Raw genomic sequence first — 17,441 nt, 5'->3', positions numbered from 1 at the left:
GTGTTTTCTTTTTTCTTTTAAGATTCAATAGCCATAAATTGCCACACCAAGGAAATAAGGCTAGAGCAAAAGGAAGGCAAGAAGTAAACATTAAAGAAACGAAATAAGATTTTTCACTCTTTTCCCTCAGTGCACTGATGTATTTTAATGTCAACCATGGCCAGAGACCGTTGAGGTATGAAGGGTTAGAATTTGGGTCTTGTTCATACTTCCTGAATCCTCCATCGAGAAACCTGAGTGTTAATGACTGACTTGTGCTCTCTGTCCCAAATTCTTTTTTTTTTTTTTTTTTTTTTTTTGAGACAGAGTCTCGCTCTGTCGCCCGGGCTGGAGTGCAGTGGCGCAATCTCGGCTCACTGCAAGCTCCGCCTCCCGGGTTCACGCCATTCTCCTGCCTCAGCCTCCGAGTAGCTGGGACTACAGGCGCCCGCCACCGCGCCCGGCTAATTTTTTGTATTTTTTAGTAGAGACGGGGTTTCACCGTGGTCTCGATCTCCTGACCTCGTGATCCGCCCGCCTCGGCCTCCCAAAGTGCTGGGATTACAAGCGTGAGCCACCGCGCCCGGCCTCTCTGCCCCAAATTCTTATGTTGAAGCCCTAACCCCCAATGTGACTGTATTTGGAGGTAGGGCTTATAAGGGGGTAATAAAAGATAAATGAGATCAGAAAGATGAGACTCTAATCTAATAGGATTGGTGTCCCTCGAAGAAGAGGAAGAGGCATCAGAGACCTCTATCTCTTTCTGCTGTGTAAAAGGCCATGTGAAGACACAGCAAGAAGGTGGCCGTTTGAAAGTCAGGAAGAAAGCCCTCACTGGGAACCAAATTTGCCAGCACTTCGATCTTGGACTTTAGTCTTCAGAACTGTGAGAAAATGAACGCTTGTTGTTTAAGTCACCCAGCATGTGGAATTTTGCTATGGCAGCCCACGCAGACTAAGACACTGAGACAGTCTCTCCTTTGGACCACTGATTGAGGGGAGTCAGCTTGGCTTCTCTGATCTAATAGTTTTGCTCAGTGTGAAGGTGACACCAGGCCAAAGACACATTGACTCCATCCTTTACTTGTGTTTTCTTGTAAAATATAGAGTCTGCCACACCCTGGCTTTAAGTCTTTTGGGGTTTTCTCAGTGACTACATGATCACATTCTAATTCTTCAGAAAGTCATTCAAAAATCTTCACATTATGTGGCCAGGCATGGTGGCTCACACCTGTAATCCCAGCACTTTGGGAGGCTGAGGTGGGAGAATCTCTTGAGGCCGGGAGTTCAAGACTAGCCTGGCCAACATGACGAAACCCTGTCTCTACTAAAAATACAAAAATTAGCCAGTGTGGTGGTGCACACCTGTAGTCTAAGCTACTTGGGAGGCTGAGGCATGAGAATCGCTTGAACCTGGGACACGGAGGTTGCAGTGAGCCAAGATCTTACCAGTGCACTCCAGCCTGGGTGGCAGAGTGAGACTCCATCTCAATTTAAAAAAAAATGTCCTTCACATTAAAGCCCCAAGCTCCTTCTCTTCCCACATCACTTTCCGCTCTATGTCCTCTGTCTTCTAGTACATGGGCCCTGTATTAATCCATTTTCATGCTGCTATGAAGAAACACCCAAGACTAGGTAATTTATAAAGGAAAGAGGTTTAATTGATTCACAGTTCCACAGGGCTGGGGAGGCCTCAAGGAACTTACAATCGATGTGGAAGGGGAAGCAAACTTGTCCTTCACTTGGCTGCAGGAAGGAGAGTCCTGAGCAAAAGGGGGAAAAGCTCCTTGCAAAACCTTCAGATCTCGTGAGAACTCACTGACTTATCACAAGAACAGCATGAGGGTAACCGCCCCCATGATTTAATTACCTCCCACAAGGTCCCTGCCCCAACACGTGTGGGTTACAATTTGTATTACAATTCAAGATGAGATTTGAGTGGGGACACAGAGCCAGACCATATAAGGCCCTGTGTAGTTGGCAGAATAATGGTCCCCCAATATACCTGCCCTCTGATCCCTGACACCTGTGAATATGGCACATTACATAGCAAAAGGGGCTTTGCAGGTAGAATTAAGGCTGCAGACCTTAAAATGGGGAGGGTATCCTGGCTGATTCAGGTGGGTCCAATATACTCACGTGCACTCTTGAAGATGAAAGAGGGAGGCAGACAACCCACAGAGAATGGAAGAGGCAGGAGAGAGTCACAGTGCAAGAGGGACTTCCCGCGGGTGCTGGCTGTCAGGATGAGATGGGCCATGAGCCAGGGAGGGCAGGCGGCCTCCAGAAGCTGAGGGCAGCCCCTGGCCAACAGCCAGCAACGAAACAAGGACTTCATTCCTACAACCCCACACAGCTGAACTCTGCCAGCAGCCCCGGTGAGCCTGGACGTGGATCCTCCACCAGAGCTCAGCACTGATGACATCTTGATTTTGGCCTTGAGAGACGAAGCACAGAAGCCAGCAGAGCCCGTGAGATTTCTGACCTCCCTTAAGAAGTGTAAGATAATACACTTGTATTGTTTTAAACTATGTTAGTCGCAGTTTATTCCAGCAGCCACAGGAAACATTGCCCCCGCACGTGTCCTCATTTGCATTCTTTCTTGCGTGCTGATGCTGCTGCTGGGAACACCTGCTCTTTAGCTCGCCATTAAGTTAAAATCTCACCTGTCCTGGAAGGCCCAGCTTCTACGGCCATCCCTGAGCAGCACTGCCCTGCCCTTAATGACAGAGCAGAATGAATCATTCTTCTCTGTGCTTAGAGAATTTTGCGTCTATCTCAATACAGTGCATGAGGTGAGTGGTTAGCATCTACGCGATGGTCGCCTTTTGCTGCACTCTGACCCTTGTCCCTAGCCCGGTGCCTGATAGTCTGCTGTCAATCAGATATTTATTGGGAGGCTATGTTGTGCCATACAGATGTGTCGTAGGTGCTAGGTATATGGGGATGCCTAAATCAGACCCAGGGCCCTTCATTCTCTCATGGACCTTCTAGGCAACACATATTTAGTGCCTCATAAACATCTGCTAAGTTAATTGAACCGAGGCCTCCTAGAGACAAGGAAGCCACAGTCACTGGGAAGCAGGATTGGCCTGGTCTCTCTGTCAGGGCAGCCTCATATACACGCACACATGAGTCTTCCTCCCACAGCATGGGCCATCTGCCATCTGCGGGAAGGTGTGGGGCACCAGGAATGCTCATCGCAGGGTTGTATCTGGTTCAGCCATGATTTGCCTGGGGCATGAGAGAGTGCTGCTTCCCTTTTTCTCCTCAAACTTCCTTTTTATAAGGTGACTGCAATAATATTTACACACATAGATTCCAAAAGGCTTTTTTCACATTCACCATGACATTTAATTCTTATGATAAACCTAGGGTGCACATGGAAGTAAAGCAAAGAAAACATTTGACTGATTACAATTGTATAGCTGTTTTATTTAGTCTTTCCTGCTGAAAAAGTCCCTAGTTATATAACTACAAGTTAATCAGGGGCTGCTAATGGGCTAGCCTTTTTCTTTAATGTAGGCATTTACAAGAAATAGCTGAAGCTAAGGTTTGCTTATGTTTGGAAATCAAGCAAGATCTACATCTCTTATGAGGCCTAACTGGCTTTGTCTGTGTCTGCTCAGTAGTGTACCCAACCACTTCTGGCTTGGAGCTGTTTGGACCGGGGTTTTAACAAATAAAATCTCAACTTTTATGGTGCCTCAGTTTACCATTTAACAGAGGCCTCAGAAGAAATCCACCCTGCTGACCCCTCAGTCACAGACTTCTAGCCTCCAGAACTGTGGGCAGACAAATGCCTGTTAGTTAAGCTGCCCAGTCTGTGGGTCTTATGGCAGCCCAAGCAAATGAATCCACTTACCTGTGGCCTTATTTAAGTTCCCTTCCATCCCTGGCCTCTCTGCCCCCAGTGTCTACTTTAATCTCTGTGACCAAGTCCCCATCTCCACAGTGCAAGTTGGGGGCCAGGCTGGCTCAGCTGGGCCTTGAGCTGGCATGGGGTAGCCCCAAGGCTGAAGATTCACCAGTGATAAACAGAGACACGGAGAGACATATGTCAGGCTGAGCTGGAAGCTGGGTGGGAGAGTCAGGGGCTCAATGCCAGAGAAGAAGCAGGAAGGGTTTCCTGTGCAGCAGGGGTCAAGGGTGGATAGAAGCCTCAGCGTGTGCACAACAGACATGAATTGGAAGCTCCTGGAGCCTGCAGGGAAAGAAGCTGAGGTTTCCAGCTGCTTGTCCCAGTGGTTACCTCTGTGTGCAGTGGACCTTGCTGGCCAGAGGTGAGGCAGCTGGGCTGGGAAAGCTGGGAGGAGACCCCCCAGCTGCGGTGACATCTTTCTTCATGCTCTTCAGAGTCACGATTCACACACTTCTCCCCCTTCTTCTTCTGGGAGCCGTCTACAGGCTGGGACTGCTTCTTCTTAAAGACCTCCAGGATGCACCCTTTGTTTGCATCCCAGCGTCCAGCACTGTGCCAGACACAGTAACTCCCCTGTAGGTGCAGGTTGAACAAAGGGATCAATTAGGAAATCAGTTTGCATCTGTCAGTTTCCTTTCAGTTTTATGACTTTTATCTATAAGGCATAATCGGTTTGGTGGAATGACTGGCCAAGATGGCAAAGCCAGGAGGAATTTGCAGCAGAGATTTTTACCCTCGTTTTGCATTTAGTGGGGTCAGGTAACCTGTGGGTGATTCTAGAGGATGGCTGATAAAAATATTCTTGGTTCCAAAGTTTTCAAGAGCTCTGGAGGCAGGTCAGGCATGAAAACTGTGAAAATGATGGCTTGTCCTGTAGAACTCTACAAGGAAGAATTGGCTGAGTAAATTATTGAATAGCAGATTTTTCTTTCCTTTCGTTTCCTTTTTTTTTTAACCAGTGGGAAGCTGAACATCTCAGGACAGGTATTATTATCACTAAAAAAATAGACGTCATAAAATTTATAGTGCTCCATTTAGAGATTGGAAGATCTAGGTGTTAAGCCATTTTCTAATGCTATAAAATAAGATTAATGATGTGTCTTCTTTAATGATCCCTTTTTTAAGATTAAAATCTTTGATGTGGACAATGTTCATTGCTGTTCCTATTTCGAGGCCTGGGTGAATCACCTTACCTTCTCTGTCTGTGACAGATCCCTGTGTCCACTGCAAAGTTCTACCTTCCCATTTATTGGGTTTCCTAGGTTTTCTAAATTTATTGATTTAACTCTAGTGTTTCAATTTATTCCAGAAATTTATTCACTAACTGCATGGCACTGCACTTTCTTACACAAGGGAGTTCTTTGATGGTTGACAGTGGAATTACTGTCAACCATCAATAGGAATACATGAATGTGTCCTGTTGATAGTTCTGTAGGTAGAACTTGGGTAATATGAGGGATCCTGACTTGTTTGCACAAGGCTCCCAGTGAGGATGTATTGTTGAAATTTTAATTGTAATTCAGTGGATAAGCAAGAAATAATAGTTCAGAGGATCGTTTCCCAAAGTCCTTTCATTGTGACCAGGGATTAAAGTAAGTGGCAAAGTCAACAAAAATGCCACCCTACAAATATGGAGCAACCCTCCCCACTCCAAACTACCCCCACCCTGACTCCTGGAGCTTTGTTGTGGCTGGAGGCTGCTGTCCCTGGCAGTGCTGCAGCCGTAGACACTGCCTGCTCATGGGACAGATCTGTCTTGTGTCTCAGCACACAGCCTAATGTGCTACTCCTTCTGCAAATATCACTCTCGTTTCAACATAGCTCTTCCATATTTTAACCCGAATGGCTGATGCTGGTTGTATTCAGCGATGGGAGAGAGAAACTAGAGAAAAAAAAGGAGCTGCTGCTTCTTCCTCTGTTCTCCCCCCTCAGCCAGCATGATGCAGAAGGTCAGCTCCTACAGGAGGAGCAAGCAGGCCAGGACAGCTTCAGCATCCACTCTTGTGTGACTTAACACTTACATGGTAACACCATGTGAAGTTCGTGGACGTAAGAACGAATGATACCGGGTCCTCTCCCCCAGATGCGATGAGCAGCATGCAGACCAAAGGACAGCGGTCCCCACAGTGCGGCGTGCTGTGTGCTGCTGCAGAAGGAGGGACAGACATGCCTGAGGATGAAGCCACTAACTGGGAGTGGGGGAGAGAGAGAAGGGGCCATGGGATGTGGGTTTTGATGGCTGGACGGGAGTTTCCTAGGGATCTGCAGGAGGGAAGAGTGGGCAGGACAGAAATAAATAATGCCGGAGTTCTGTGTCACAAACGGTGGACTGTCAGCACGGCTGGCGGGAGGGGCCGTGCAGCACCCAGTCAGCAGTAAGGCTGGGTGGGCAGCTCAGGGCCAGACTATGAATGGGCTTTCTAGTGTGCATGGCTCTGGCCAGGCACAATCATGGTTTTCAAGCAAGGATTTGATTTAAATAGATCAGATTCTTCTAACGTGGGGCTCAGGAGGGAGACCAGGCATGGGGTGGCTGCAAAGCGCCTGCCAGAAATGGTGAGGCCTGGGCTGGGGTGGACAGAGGAGCTGGACCCAAAAGACATGCCTAGGGAGAAGTGACTGAGATTTGTGAGAGAGTGAGATGGGAGACCCGCAGCTTCTGACTGGAGTGTCGAGTGGATGGTGACACCGTGCACCCAGGAAGGCAGTGATAGAAGGTCCAGCGGGTTGGTGGGGAAGCTGGTGGAAAGGCCCTTGAGGCATCTGCCTGCCTTCTCTGCTTTTCACCCCTTGCCCTGCCCTTGTCAGTCTTGTGAGCCTTGGTGAGCATCGGGGAACTTCACCGGGAGAGGCAGAGCCATGGCCCAAGCTCGGAGGCGATGCACAGGAGGAGTGTGGCCTGGAGAAGCCTGCCCGTGCCTCCTTCTGTGGATGCCAGCAGTGGCTTGTGCTGGTGTTCCCAAGCTTGTGCATTCTATTAGCCTGTGCCAGGCCACAGGCCAGCAGCTGGGTCTCATCTGAGCAAGGAAAGCTTCCCGCTTTCCTCTTGCATTTCTTTAGACAAGGCATATGGTGAACTCAGTCCTTCCCCAGCTGCTTCTGAGGGATGTGACAAAGCACAAAGTGCGGAGATCTCCTGGTTCAGGGACAGAGGGATCTAGTGCCTCAAAAACGTGACATGAACACTTGGCTTTTCTTAAAACACTCCTCATTTCTTTCCTAGCATAGCAGTTATTTTCTGTCCTCTGGGCTTTGGTGACAGTGTGATCTGGCTCCACAGATGTCAAAAACCCAAGTTTATGCAAAGACTTTCACTTCTCAGGCTCCAAAGGCCTCAACAAGCTTCCCCTCATCTGTGTTCATGGACTTAAATTTCATGTTGTCAAATGAGTATCAGGTAATGGCAGAAATAACGCATGTATCACACATTTATTGATTTATTTCCCTTGCATTTATTTTACTTTAGAACACCGTTACCCAAAGCAGAGCTCTTGAAACTCTCGTCCTACAACATAATCTTTGAAAAATGGGTTTCATTTTCAGATGCTTGGGAAATATTGCATTCCCTATGCTCCTCTTGCACATCAATTGTCAGCTCACAATAAAGGCTCTGAGAAGGCCTGCATTATAAAACTGTGCAGACAGGGTCTCCCCAAGTTGTCACACATGAGATCCTGGACTCTGTTTAGTGGTTTTTGGTTTTTTTCTAAATGCATTTTGAACAGCCAGGGTACAGACTTCCGTGAAGACCACCCTAGAACGCACAAACCACGCAAGCCTTTCTAAGTCATGTTGTTGAGTCTGTAAAACAGGAGGAAATTTGGGAAATGGGTGGCAGGCCTTTCCTGGCCCTCAAGAGAAGATCTCCCTCCTTTTTGCGTCGATCTCCCTTTTCCATATTTACTTTGCCTCGAATTAATTTTTCTTACTGCTCTTCACCCTACTTCTTGGTGTTTTGCCTCAGGTGAAAGTAGGATAATTAGTTCCTTATCTCTGTTTTAAAGGAATTTCATCTGGCTTCCAGCTCAAGGGCTAATTATGGCTTTATGGATTTCCTTCTTTGAAATACATCTATGCTAAATACTGCCAGTTTCTCATTCACTTCAGGCTAAAGTGGGAAGCTCTGTAGGCCTAATTCTCTCCCTTCACTGTAGATTCATACTGTTAATGATAAAAAGGGGGAGAGGAGGCTGGGTGTGGTGGCTCATGCCTATAATCCCAGTACTTTGGGAGGCCAAGGTGGGCAGATCGCTTGAGGCCAGGAGTTCAAGACCAGCCTGGTCAATGTGGCAAAACCCCATCTCTACAGAAAAGAGGCAAAAATTAGCCAGGTGTGATGGCACACACCAATAATCCCAGCTACTCGGGAGGGTGAGGTGGGAGGATTGCTTGAGCCCTGGAGGTGGAGGCTGTAGTCTGCTGAGATTATGCCACTGCACTCCAGCTTGGGTGATGGAGTGAGACTCTGTTTCAAAACCAAACCCAAAACAAAAACCAACGAAGTCCTAAGCCAGCCCAAAAAGTGGGAGAGAAATTAGGTGCACTAACAAGGAATATGTGCATGTTATAACTTCAGGCTATTTCTGTTTGTCAGGAGATTGCTTTACCTGGGCCAATTATTTGGTTCCTCTGTGGCTCAGTTTTCTCATCTGTAAAATGGGAGAAAAACAGCATCTACCTCACAAAATTGTAGTGAGAAAGAAATGTCAAGCATTTAGAATAATGATTGGCACAGAACTTTAATAATAATAACAACAATAATAATACATAATATTACTTCTAAAAAGATACTTAAATGAGTTTTTCTAAATTGACATCTAAGTCTTTTTCCCAGGCTTTACTCAATAAAACCAGTCATGATAAATCCTGGAAAATCGAGCCTTAACATCACAGTGTTATTTTATTTTTTAATTAGTTAATTAATTAATTTTTGAGACGGAGTCTCACTCTTTAGCCCAGGCCGGATTGCAGTGGCGCTGCCTGGCTCACTGCAAGCTCTGCCTCCCAGGTTCACGCCATTCTCCTGCCTCAGCCTCTCAAGTAGCTGGGACTACGGGCGCCCGCCACCGCGTCCGGCTAATTTTTTGTATTTTTAGTAGAGACGGGGTTTCACCGTGTTAGCCAAGATGGTCTCGATCTCCTAACCTCGTGATCCACCCGCCTCGCCCTCCCAAAGTGCTGGGATTACAGGTGTGAGCCACCGCACCCGGCCAACATCACAGTGTTATTAATTCACCAAGCATTGCTGGCACTTTTTACTTTATTTTGGAGATCCGAAAATGCTTCTGGGCTGGACACTCATATAGCAGAGTGAGCGAGAGGTCCTGGGGGGAATTTGGAAGTCTGAGTCCTGGTTCCCAGTCCGCCACTTCCTAGTGATGAGCTCCTGGGTCACTACCAAATGACCAGCGCTAACGTGCACTGAGGGCTTACTAGGTGTTGAGCAAAGATCAAAGCACCTTTCCTCCATCTCCATTGTGGACACGGGACAGTGAGGTGACAAGAGGTGCTCAGTCACCAACAAACCTCAATTTCATCTGTGAAATAATAACACCTCCCACTCATCCCACCCAGTGGGATTATCAGAAGCTCGAATGACATTGAGTGTCTAGAAAGTACTTTGAAAGCTGCAGCATTCTGGTGGATGAAAGTAGGAGGTCCTCAAATTTTCACTTAAAAGCTTCTGGTTGACACGTGATTTCTCCCTTTTGCAGGAAGCTGACAAGAAGCATGTTGCTGAGTGATCCTGGGTTCCCATCCTCCGCGCCCGTGCATCCACGCGTGGGCCCAGCCAGCAAGGAGAAGTCTAACAGGCAGGAGGAGGGGAGACGCAAGGAGCCCCCGCAGTAAGTCACAAGAAGCTGCCTGCACTCTGACTTTCTCTGGCTTTCTCAGCATTTTGTATAGGGTTCCCTTGACTGATGTAGGGGTTAGAAGTGGAAGGAAAGGTCCCTCTCCCCCCATCTGGAGGTGTTGAAGCAGCACTGGGCAGAGCCCAGGGTGGTACCTCTGGGGCTACGGCAGGACAGGGGTGTTCAGTGGGCTGGAAGCCCCCATCCCTAACAAAACATCTCTGACATGGTTTAAGACATTGGAGGTCCACACACATTTCATTTGAAAAAGGAGTTTCTAACTCTTAAAAAGACAGAAAATCACCAATGAAGTCCAGCCCTTAGTGAGATTCAACTGACCTGTCCTCTGCACTCCATCACATTTTAATTTTTTTTAATTTTTATTTTTTTGGAGACAGGGTCTTGCTCAGTTGTCCAGGCTAGAGGGCAGTGGCATGATCATAGCTGATTGCAGCCTTGATTTCCTGGGCTCAGATGATCTCATCTCAGCCTCCCGAGTACCTGGGACCACAGGTGTGTGCCACCAATTAGGTGTGCGGCTAATTTTATTACTTTTATTTTTTAATATATACGAGGTCTCGTTGTGTTGTTCAGGCTGGTCTCCAACTCCTGAGCTCAAGGAATCTTCCCGCCTTGGCCTCTGAAAGCACTAGGGTTGCAGGCACGAGACATCATTACATTTTATGGAGGTTCTGTTTGCTTCTGCACCTTGGTCTAATCCTATGGTCAGTTATCACCAAGTTGGTCTCTCTTATGCCACTGTATGTTCCTGAAGGAGAAACAGTTTATTTTTCCTTGTGCCCCACCTCAAAGGATGATCAACATATTAAGCCAACACTCCAGAATGTATAGGCTTCCAATCAATGCGCTGTCTTGCGAATGGTCCCAGAACTACCTTCTCTTCAATATACCTCTTTTGACAGAGCTCAGTGTACAGGAAAATCTTCTCAAATGCAGAAAAGTCTTTGAGTGTGAATTTAATTTTCTGTGCATCAAAAAATCATTTAGCACTAGGAAGACAGCCTCTCTGACAGGAACGGTGTGTGCCTCTGAACAACGGGTTCCTTGAGAGCGTAGGGCATGATTCTGAAGGCTTCCTAACATGAAAAGCTGCTATGCTGGTTGAAAAAAAATCAGTTCTGTTATTTCAGAATTCTACTTTCTGCTTCCTTCCCAATCATACAAGCTACACGACATTTAACTCTGTGTACTAGGCAGTTCTGCAAAGGAACAGGCAGTCCTTGGGTCTGGGTTGAAAACAAGAGCTTAAGTCCAGTCTTTCCAAGCACTGGTTAGCTGCATGCAACATGGCACGTCCACGGATGCTGCATTCTGAAGAAGTCAGGATCACTAGCAACAGATAGAAAGAGACCCTGGGTGTGATGGCTCATGCCTGTAATCCCAGCACTTTGGGAGGGATCTCCCAAGTCCAGGAGTTTGAGACCAGCTTGGACAACACAGAAAGACCTCTGTCTATACAAAAAAAAAATTTAAAAAGACCACGCTGGGCCACATAGTGAGACTCTGTTTCTACAAAAGAGATCCCGCTCTCCCGTTTTTTTTTTTTGAGACACAGTCTCACTCTGTCACCCAGGCTGGAGTGCAGTGGCACGATCTTGGCTCACTGCAACCTCCACCTCCCAGATTCAAGTGATTCTCCTGCCTCAGCCTCCCAGGTAGCTGGAATTACAGGCATGCACCACCACACCCAGCTAGTTTTTATATTTTTAGTAGAAACGGAATTTCACCATGTTGGTCAGGCTAGTCTTGAACTCCTGGCCTCAAGTGATTCACCCGCCTCAGCCTCCCAAAATGCTGGGATTACAGGGGCTAGCCACTGTGCCTGGCCCTTTTTTTTTAAGGGTCTGTGTCTCAGTATGTTTTCCAGCTGCTCTGGAACTCTTGGTCTCAAGCAATTCTCCTGCCTCAGCCTCCCAAGTAGCTAGGATTACAGGTGCACACCACCTAGCTTAGTTTATCCCAAATTTTTAAATAGAAATTTTTATTCGCTTCTCTGGAAGAAACATGAAAAGGACCAAAGCAAAGTGGTTTTCACTTGTTTGTTTGCATTTTGGAAGTGAGATTGCCTCAAAGATCCTCTTTCCCAATATTACTATAAATTAAACTAACTTTAAAGTGACCAACTTTCCTACAAAGCTTATTGTACTATCTAAAGGCCTTGTGGTCTAAAAGCAAAAGATCAAATCATATGTTTTAAAGATGAATGGTGCCGTTGTTATTATGTGGATGTTCACTATGTTTAGGCTCTGTGTTGCGTTTTACTCAGTCACTCATTTAAAAAATTTATTTGTTAATGCATCACTTCGTTTATTCACTTAACACCTGTCTTGAGTGCTTGCTACATCTCAGGAACTGTGATAGGCATTGGTGGAAACGGAAGTCAGTGAGATACATGAAGGAGGCTAGTAGTAAAGACAGAAATTAAGACAAGCAAACACAAAAATGCCTGAGAATTCGCCGGGTCCTGTGGCTCATACCTGTAATCCCAGCACTTTGGGAGGCTGAGGTGGGTGGATCATTTGAGGTCAGGAGTTCGAGACCAGCCTGGCCAACATGATAAAACCCCAACTTTACTAAAAATACAAAAATTAGCTGGGCGTGGTGGTGGGTGCCTGTAATCCCAGTTACTCCGGAGGCTGAGGCAGGAGAATCGCTTGAACCTGGGAGGCGGAGGTTGCAGTGAGCCACGATCGCACCACTGCACTCACTCCAGCCTGGGTGACAGAGCAAGACTCAGTCTCAAAAACAAAAAGCCTGAGAATTGTTGTGTTACCAAAAAGAAAGCACAGAGTGCCACAGGAGTCCTCCGGCGTTTGGCTGCACCATCTTTCTATAAGCTTTACAACAATGCTGTTATCATGCCCACTGTGCAGATGGGGAAACTGAGGGTGGAGCTTACTTACGGAACAAGAGTTTGCAAAACCAAGTTGACCAAACTCTGCATGTTCTTACCACTCCATCTCCTCCTTGGCTTGGAACTTCCATGCTGAAGATTCCAGATGGACCTTTATTTTAGAGACCTTAAGAACTGGCTTAGGTTTATATGCTCCAGAGCTCACTAGAAATGTCAGGGAAGGCACAGCCGTGGGGAAGGGGGTGCATTGTGCCAAGAATTTTGCACATAAGAAGCCAGCTCAACAGTGAACGGTGGTGATCATTTTTCAAGTGTTCTTGGTTTTTCACGTGTCATAAAATTGCATTATTCAGGAATAATCCCAAAATCAAATTAAAAACTTCTATGAAAATATGAAATGGAAAGCTTACTGATGTATGCTTATAAACTGGTTACTATACTTTCTCTGTGGCCTCAGGGCTGGAGGGCTGTGTTTTTTCAGAGGTGACCAGGGACCATCCAAACACAGCCTCCTTCCGCACTTCTCTTAACCAGCGTAGACTCTTCTGGTCCCATTCAGAGAGTGAATTCTTTCATTTTCTGGGAAGGTGTGGTCCCACCTACTTACAGCAATGAGGGGCCACCTTCATCCTAACCCATAGGGTGCAACTGGCCACAGCCTCGCCTATCCGTATAATGCACAATTGTCATGTTATAACCACGTGGGCCACCCTGGCTTGGGCCCTGTTTCCTCAGCCCCCTGGGAGGGGTGGTGGTCATAATCATGTTCTGTAATCCCAATGAAGGCTCCCACCCAGTTGAGGAAAAGTCAGCCTGTTTGTTGGGGCAAGATTAGCCCACATGGGCAGGGTATCCCCTCAATGAGGCAGTGGTGCGGCTCCCAGGGGCCCCAGGACAGCAGCCACGCTGCCGGCACACACCTCAGACTCCAGGCAGCAGCTGCTACCTCCAGGGTTCAGCTCCCAGTTCCCCGGCCCACTCTGTTCCCACCCTTCACTTTGCTCCAAGAAAGCTTTGTTTCATGCTTCAGAAAACTGCTGTGGGCCTGGAAAGCCTTCCAGGCAGAGGCATTCTAATTAGTATTGTGACTTCTCTGGGAAAATCATTTTCCAGGCCTCAAAGAACCTCTGATGATTCTCTAACTTTTCATGAGGGTCCCTGGGACATCTCAGCCATGAAGCTCGTTCCACTTAGGTTTTTGAATCAGAAATGCGGGAATTTTCCGCTGGTAGTGGCTGGAGCTTCCTTGAGATGAGTGAAGAGCAAGCGAACTCTCCCACCTCCCACCATCCCCAGCCTGGATCAGGAGGGGAGAAGGAACTTGCTTGCACATTTTGCAACCAAACCCCATGGTAGAAAAGGGCCCTCGTGGTGGGTCTTAAGATAGATGAAAGGAAAAAAAAAAAAGAGTCCTCGCTTGCTCCATTTCCCCAGCCACTGCCCATGGATGCCATCAGTTGATCCCTCCACTTACTTATTCAAGTATTGCTCCAGCATTCCCTGTGTGCCAGGCAGAGGCCTCTGCTGGGGTGCAGTGGTGCACCTTGAAGTCCCATTCTGGCAGGGGAGACAGAGCATGGACAAATGAACAAGTGGACCCCGAAATGTCAGGTAGCAATGCTGAGTCAGAAGGATCAAAAGCAGAGGACTGAGTTGTGTGAGGGCGTGTGCACTAAACAGGGCATCAGGGAAGGGGACGTGGTCTCTGAGCAGAGATCTGGTGAAGTCCAGGACAGTCCCATGAATATCCGTGAGAGGCTTGGTCCAGGCAGAGGGCAGGGAAGGAGCAGGTCTTGAAACGACATGGGCCTGGCCTGCGGAAGGAGCACCTGAAGCCTGGCATGGAGGGAGGGACTGGCCGCAGGGAAATTTGACCAGTGGCTCCTTCGTGCGGTGCAGGACTGGCAGCAGGGGACTTTGACCGGCAGCTCCATCATGGGGCACGATCTTCTAATCTCTGATAAGTGGCCGTTTTCCGTGGAGCTGTCAGGAATAAATGTTTTCTGTAGCTATTTGTGGATCACTGGGTCCTGCTCCTTTCTACGAGAGCAGCTGTTCCTAATTGGGTGTGACTTTGCTCCCCATGGGATATTTGGCAAGTTTGGAGACGTTGTCACAACTTGTGTGTGTGTGCAGCGGTGCGCATCCAGCGGATAGAGGCCAAGGGTCCTGCTAAGCATACCACAGTGCACAGGACAGTCTCACAACAAGGAATTATCCAACCCAAAATGTCAAGTGTGCTGAGGTTAAGAACCCTGAAACCAAACAGGAGTGTCAGTGAGCATGGGGAAGGTTGCACGTTTTGACTGACAGTCACTGGTACCAGGCTCTGGAGGGCCCTGTGGGGTGATGGAAGGCATATGGGGAAGAGGTGCTTGGCCTCTGCAAATCCTTCTCCCATGGGAGAGAAGTTTGCATGGCTCACAGGTGAGACCCATCCCCACAGTGATGGGGACAGAGCAGACTACTGCCTGGGCCACTGCCTCGGCCTCTCATACAGTTTAGCAAAGACCAATGTCAGAGGCTGAGACCATGAGCTCTGGCCTAGGATGGATGGATGGATGCTTTCACTTTCTTGACAGGTATCTCCAAGACCCAAGGCCATGGCTAGCCCATCTCACAGTGGTGCTCACTGGGCTAAGCAATTTGCACACATTGACTTACGATCTGCCCTCTGCTACAGCCTATTTTCTACATGGTAGTGCTGAGCAGTGAGCAGGCACATTCCTGGTGCAGGGTGTTTGCCTTTGCTGTGATCTGATCTGCCTGGAATGCTTCCTCCTCATTTCTGCCCTTTCTCCATGGGGGTCTCAGCTGGAACACTGTCCCCATGCAGAGGCCCTTTACCCCTCCAGTTAGTTTCCCTCATCCTTGTTTTTATACCTCTTACTAGCCTAATTGAAAACAAGCTACTCAAATGAAGAAGTCATTGTAGTATAATTAAATTACTCTGGTCTTGGAAACAAAAAATGGAGGACTCTCCTCCCCAGGACAATTTCAGGGAAGAAGCTTCCAGCTCCACTACCAGCACCCAAAGCTGAAATTCTACTTAAACGATTCCCTGATTTTTATACTTGGAGCGCAATAAATGTATTTTAACTGGTTACATTTAACATATAAATGTAATTTATATGTCGGTATTGACATATATCCAGGCTTGGCTTCTGTGGCCCCTGCTGAGACTGGCCCCCTGCCCCTCAGAGCACAGCTCTAAGTCTCAGTCTCCCAGCGCCCTTTCTCTGGCTCCTGCACCCTCCTCCCCGACCACCTTTATTAAAAAAACACCTGCCCCATGTCATAGCCCCTCAGGTGCCGGCTCAATTGAGGTGTCCGTGGCTGGACAGAGGTCTGATGTGCTTCTTGGTGCAGGAGGTGCTGGATGGGAAGGGAGGAAAGGGTGGGAAGGGAGTGGGGGGACAGCAACCGGGGACTGGGAGGGAGAGGGCAGGGGGCACCCTGGAGGGCAGGCAGGCTCACCTCCTGTCTCCTCTGGGCTGGTACCCGCCCCACTTGATGCTGCCTGAGGCGGCATCCTGTCTGGCCCTGCTCAGCTGTGAGTGTGCCAGGCCCGTATGGTTACCCCAGGAAACGGGAGCTGCACAAAGCCACGTGCAGAATCGCGTGGGAGTTTAATAATCCCAGCTGGTGATTGCTGCCCCACGGCTGCGTTCCTCCCCATCAGACCCCTCATAGGCTTCCCTCCAACCCGACGCTCAAGCTTCCGAGGCCTGTCCGTTCTCTGAAGCAATTCTACACATTTTAGGCTCTGGACTCCATGTTCCTAATTTGTTTTTGGAGGGGGGGGGTCTCTCCCCACTTCCCTATTAGCTCACGTCATCTTTGTGCAAGAAGGATCACATGTCAGCCGTGGGGAAGAAAGGGCTGGCACTGCTCTGAAGCTGCTGAAGTTATGACATTAAGGAAAATAAGCCAGCTTCATTGGGCTTGGGGTAGGCGCCTGAACACTGGGACTTTTAAGAGCTTCCCAGAAGATTTTACTGCAGCCAGGGCTGAAGATCACTGAATTGAATGATATGTTCTCAACCCCTTAAAAAATGTATATTTGTCTACATAAATATATGTCTATTTTTCCTGCCAGAGAAAGGTGGGGTCCCACTGGATTCAGCTCCTGCGACCCCTTCCCCACCCCCGCGCTATGGCTGTGGCACATCAGTATTCATTCACCTGGGGGCCGCCTGTGGCTGTGTGACCCAGGACAGGCCCTCTGACTTCTCTGTGCCGGAGTCGTCTCATCCCGTGAAATGGGAATCGTCAAGGCATCTACTTCACTGGGTCGTCACTGCGCAGCCCCATAGCGCCCCACGCCTTGTATGACTGGCTCATTCCTCATAATCAGGCCTTTTGCTGTGAAGGTAGCATCTCTTTTTAAAAAGATCTGGTTGTGGTGGTGGGGGGGGGCGGGGGCGGTGTTCCTTCCGGGGGCATCTGGGGTTTGAGAAGCGCAGGACCCCGCAGCCTTCCCTCTCCTGTGAGTGTTTTCAAAGTTAACTTTGGGACGGGAGGGCCGGACAGAAACTCAAAGAACCGGCCTCAGGGGATCTGAGCAAATTCCACCGTCGTCAATTCCTGGTGCTCCGTGAAAGATGCTCTTTCCCTCGGGGCTTCGGAGCCGGAGCATTTGTAGACAGTTCCTGCCTCTTCCCTCCGGCTGCCGGCCTCGGGGTCCCGCCGCCTCTCGGAGCCGCCCCCGCGTCCCCCAGCCCGCGCTGCCACGCGCGGCCGGCCGGCCTCCTCACCTATCAGATTTCCTGTGCGCATCGCCGCGCGCTCCTCCCACCTCCTAAATGCGGGG

The 17,441-nt window shown here is 48.5% G+C and overlaps 1 protein-coding gene across 1 annotated transcript; it reads right to left on the bottom strand.

The window, feature by feature from the left end:
* Positions 1 to 2,183: 2,183 nt before the first annotated feature.
* Positions 2,184 to 16,909, bottom strand: LOC134736827 (putative uncharacterized protein B3GALT5-AS1). The gene is given in 3 exon segments (XM_063640589.1): positions 2,184 to 2,468; positions 14,099 to 14,185; positions 16,814 to 16,909. Coding segments are annotated over 3 exon segments (441 nt in total). The 5' UTR covers positions 16,883 to 16,909.
* Positions 16,910 to 17,441: the final 532 nt, after the last annotated feature.

This window comes from Symphalangus syndactylus, chromosome 5, assembly GCF_028878055.3.
Source record: "Symphalangus syndactylus isolate Jambi chromosome 5, NHGRI_mSymSyn1-v2.1_pri, whole genome shotgun sequence".
Taxonomy (NCBI): Eukaryota; Metazoa; Chordata; class Mammalia; order Primates; family Hylobatidae; genus Symphalangus; species Symphalangus syndactylus.
The sequence above is the reverse complement of the archived record's forward strand: the minus strand, read 5'-3'. Positions and strand labels throughout refer to the sequence as shown.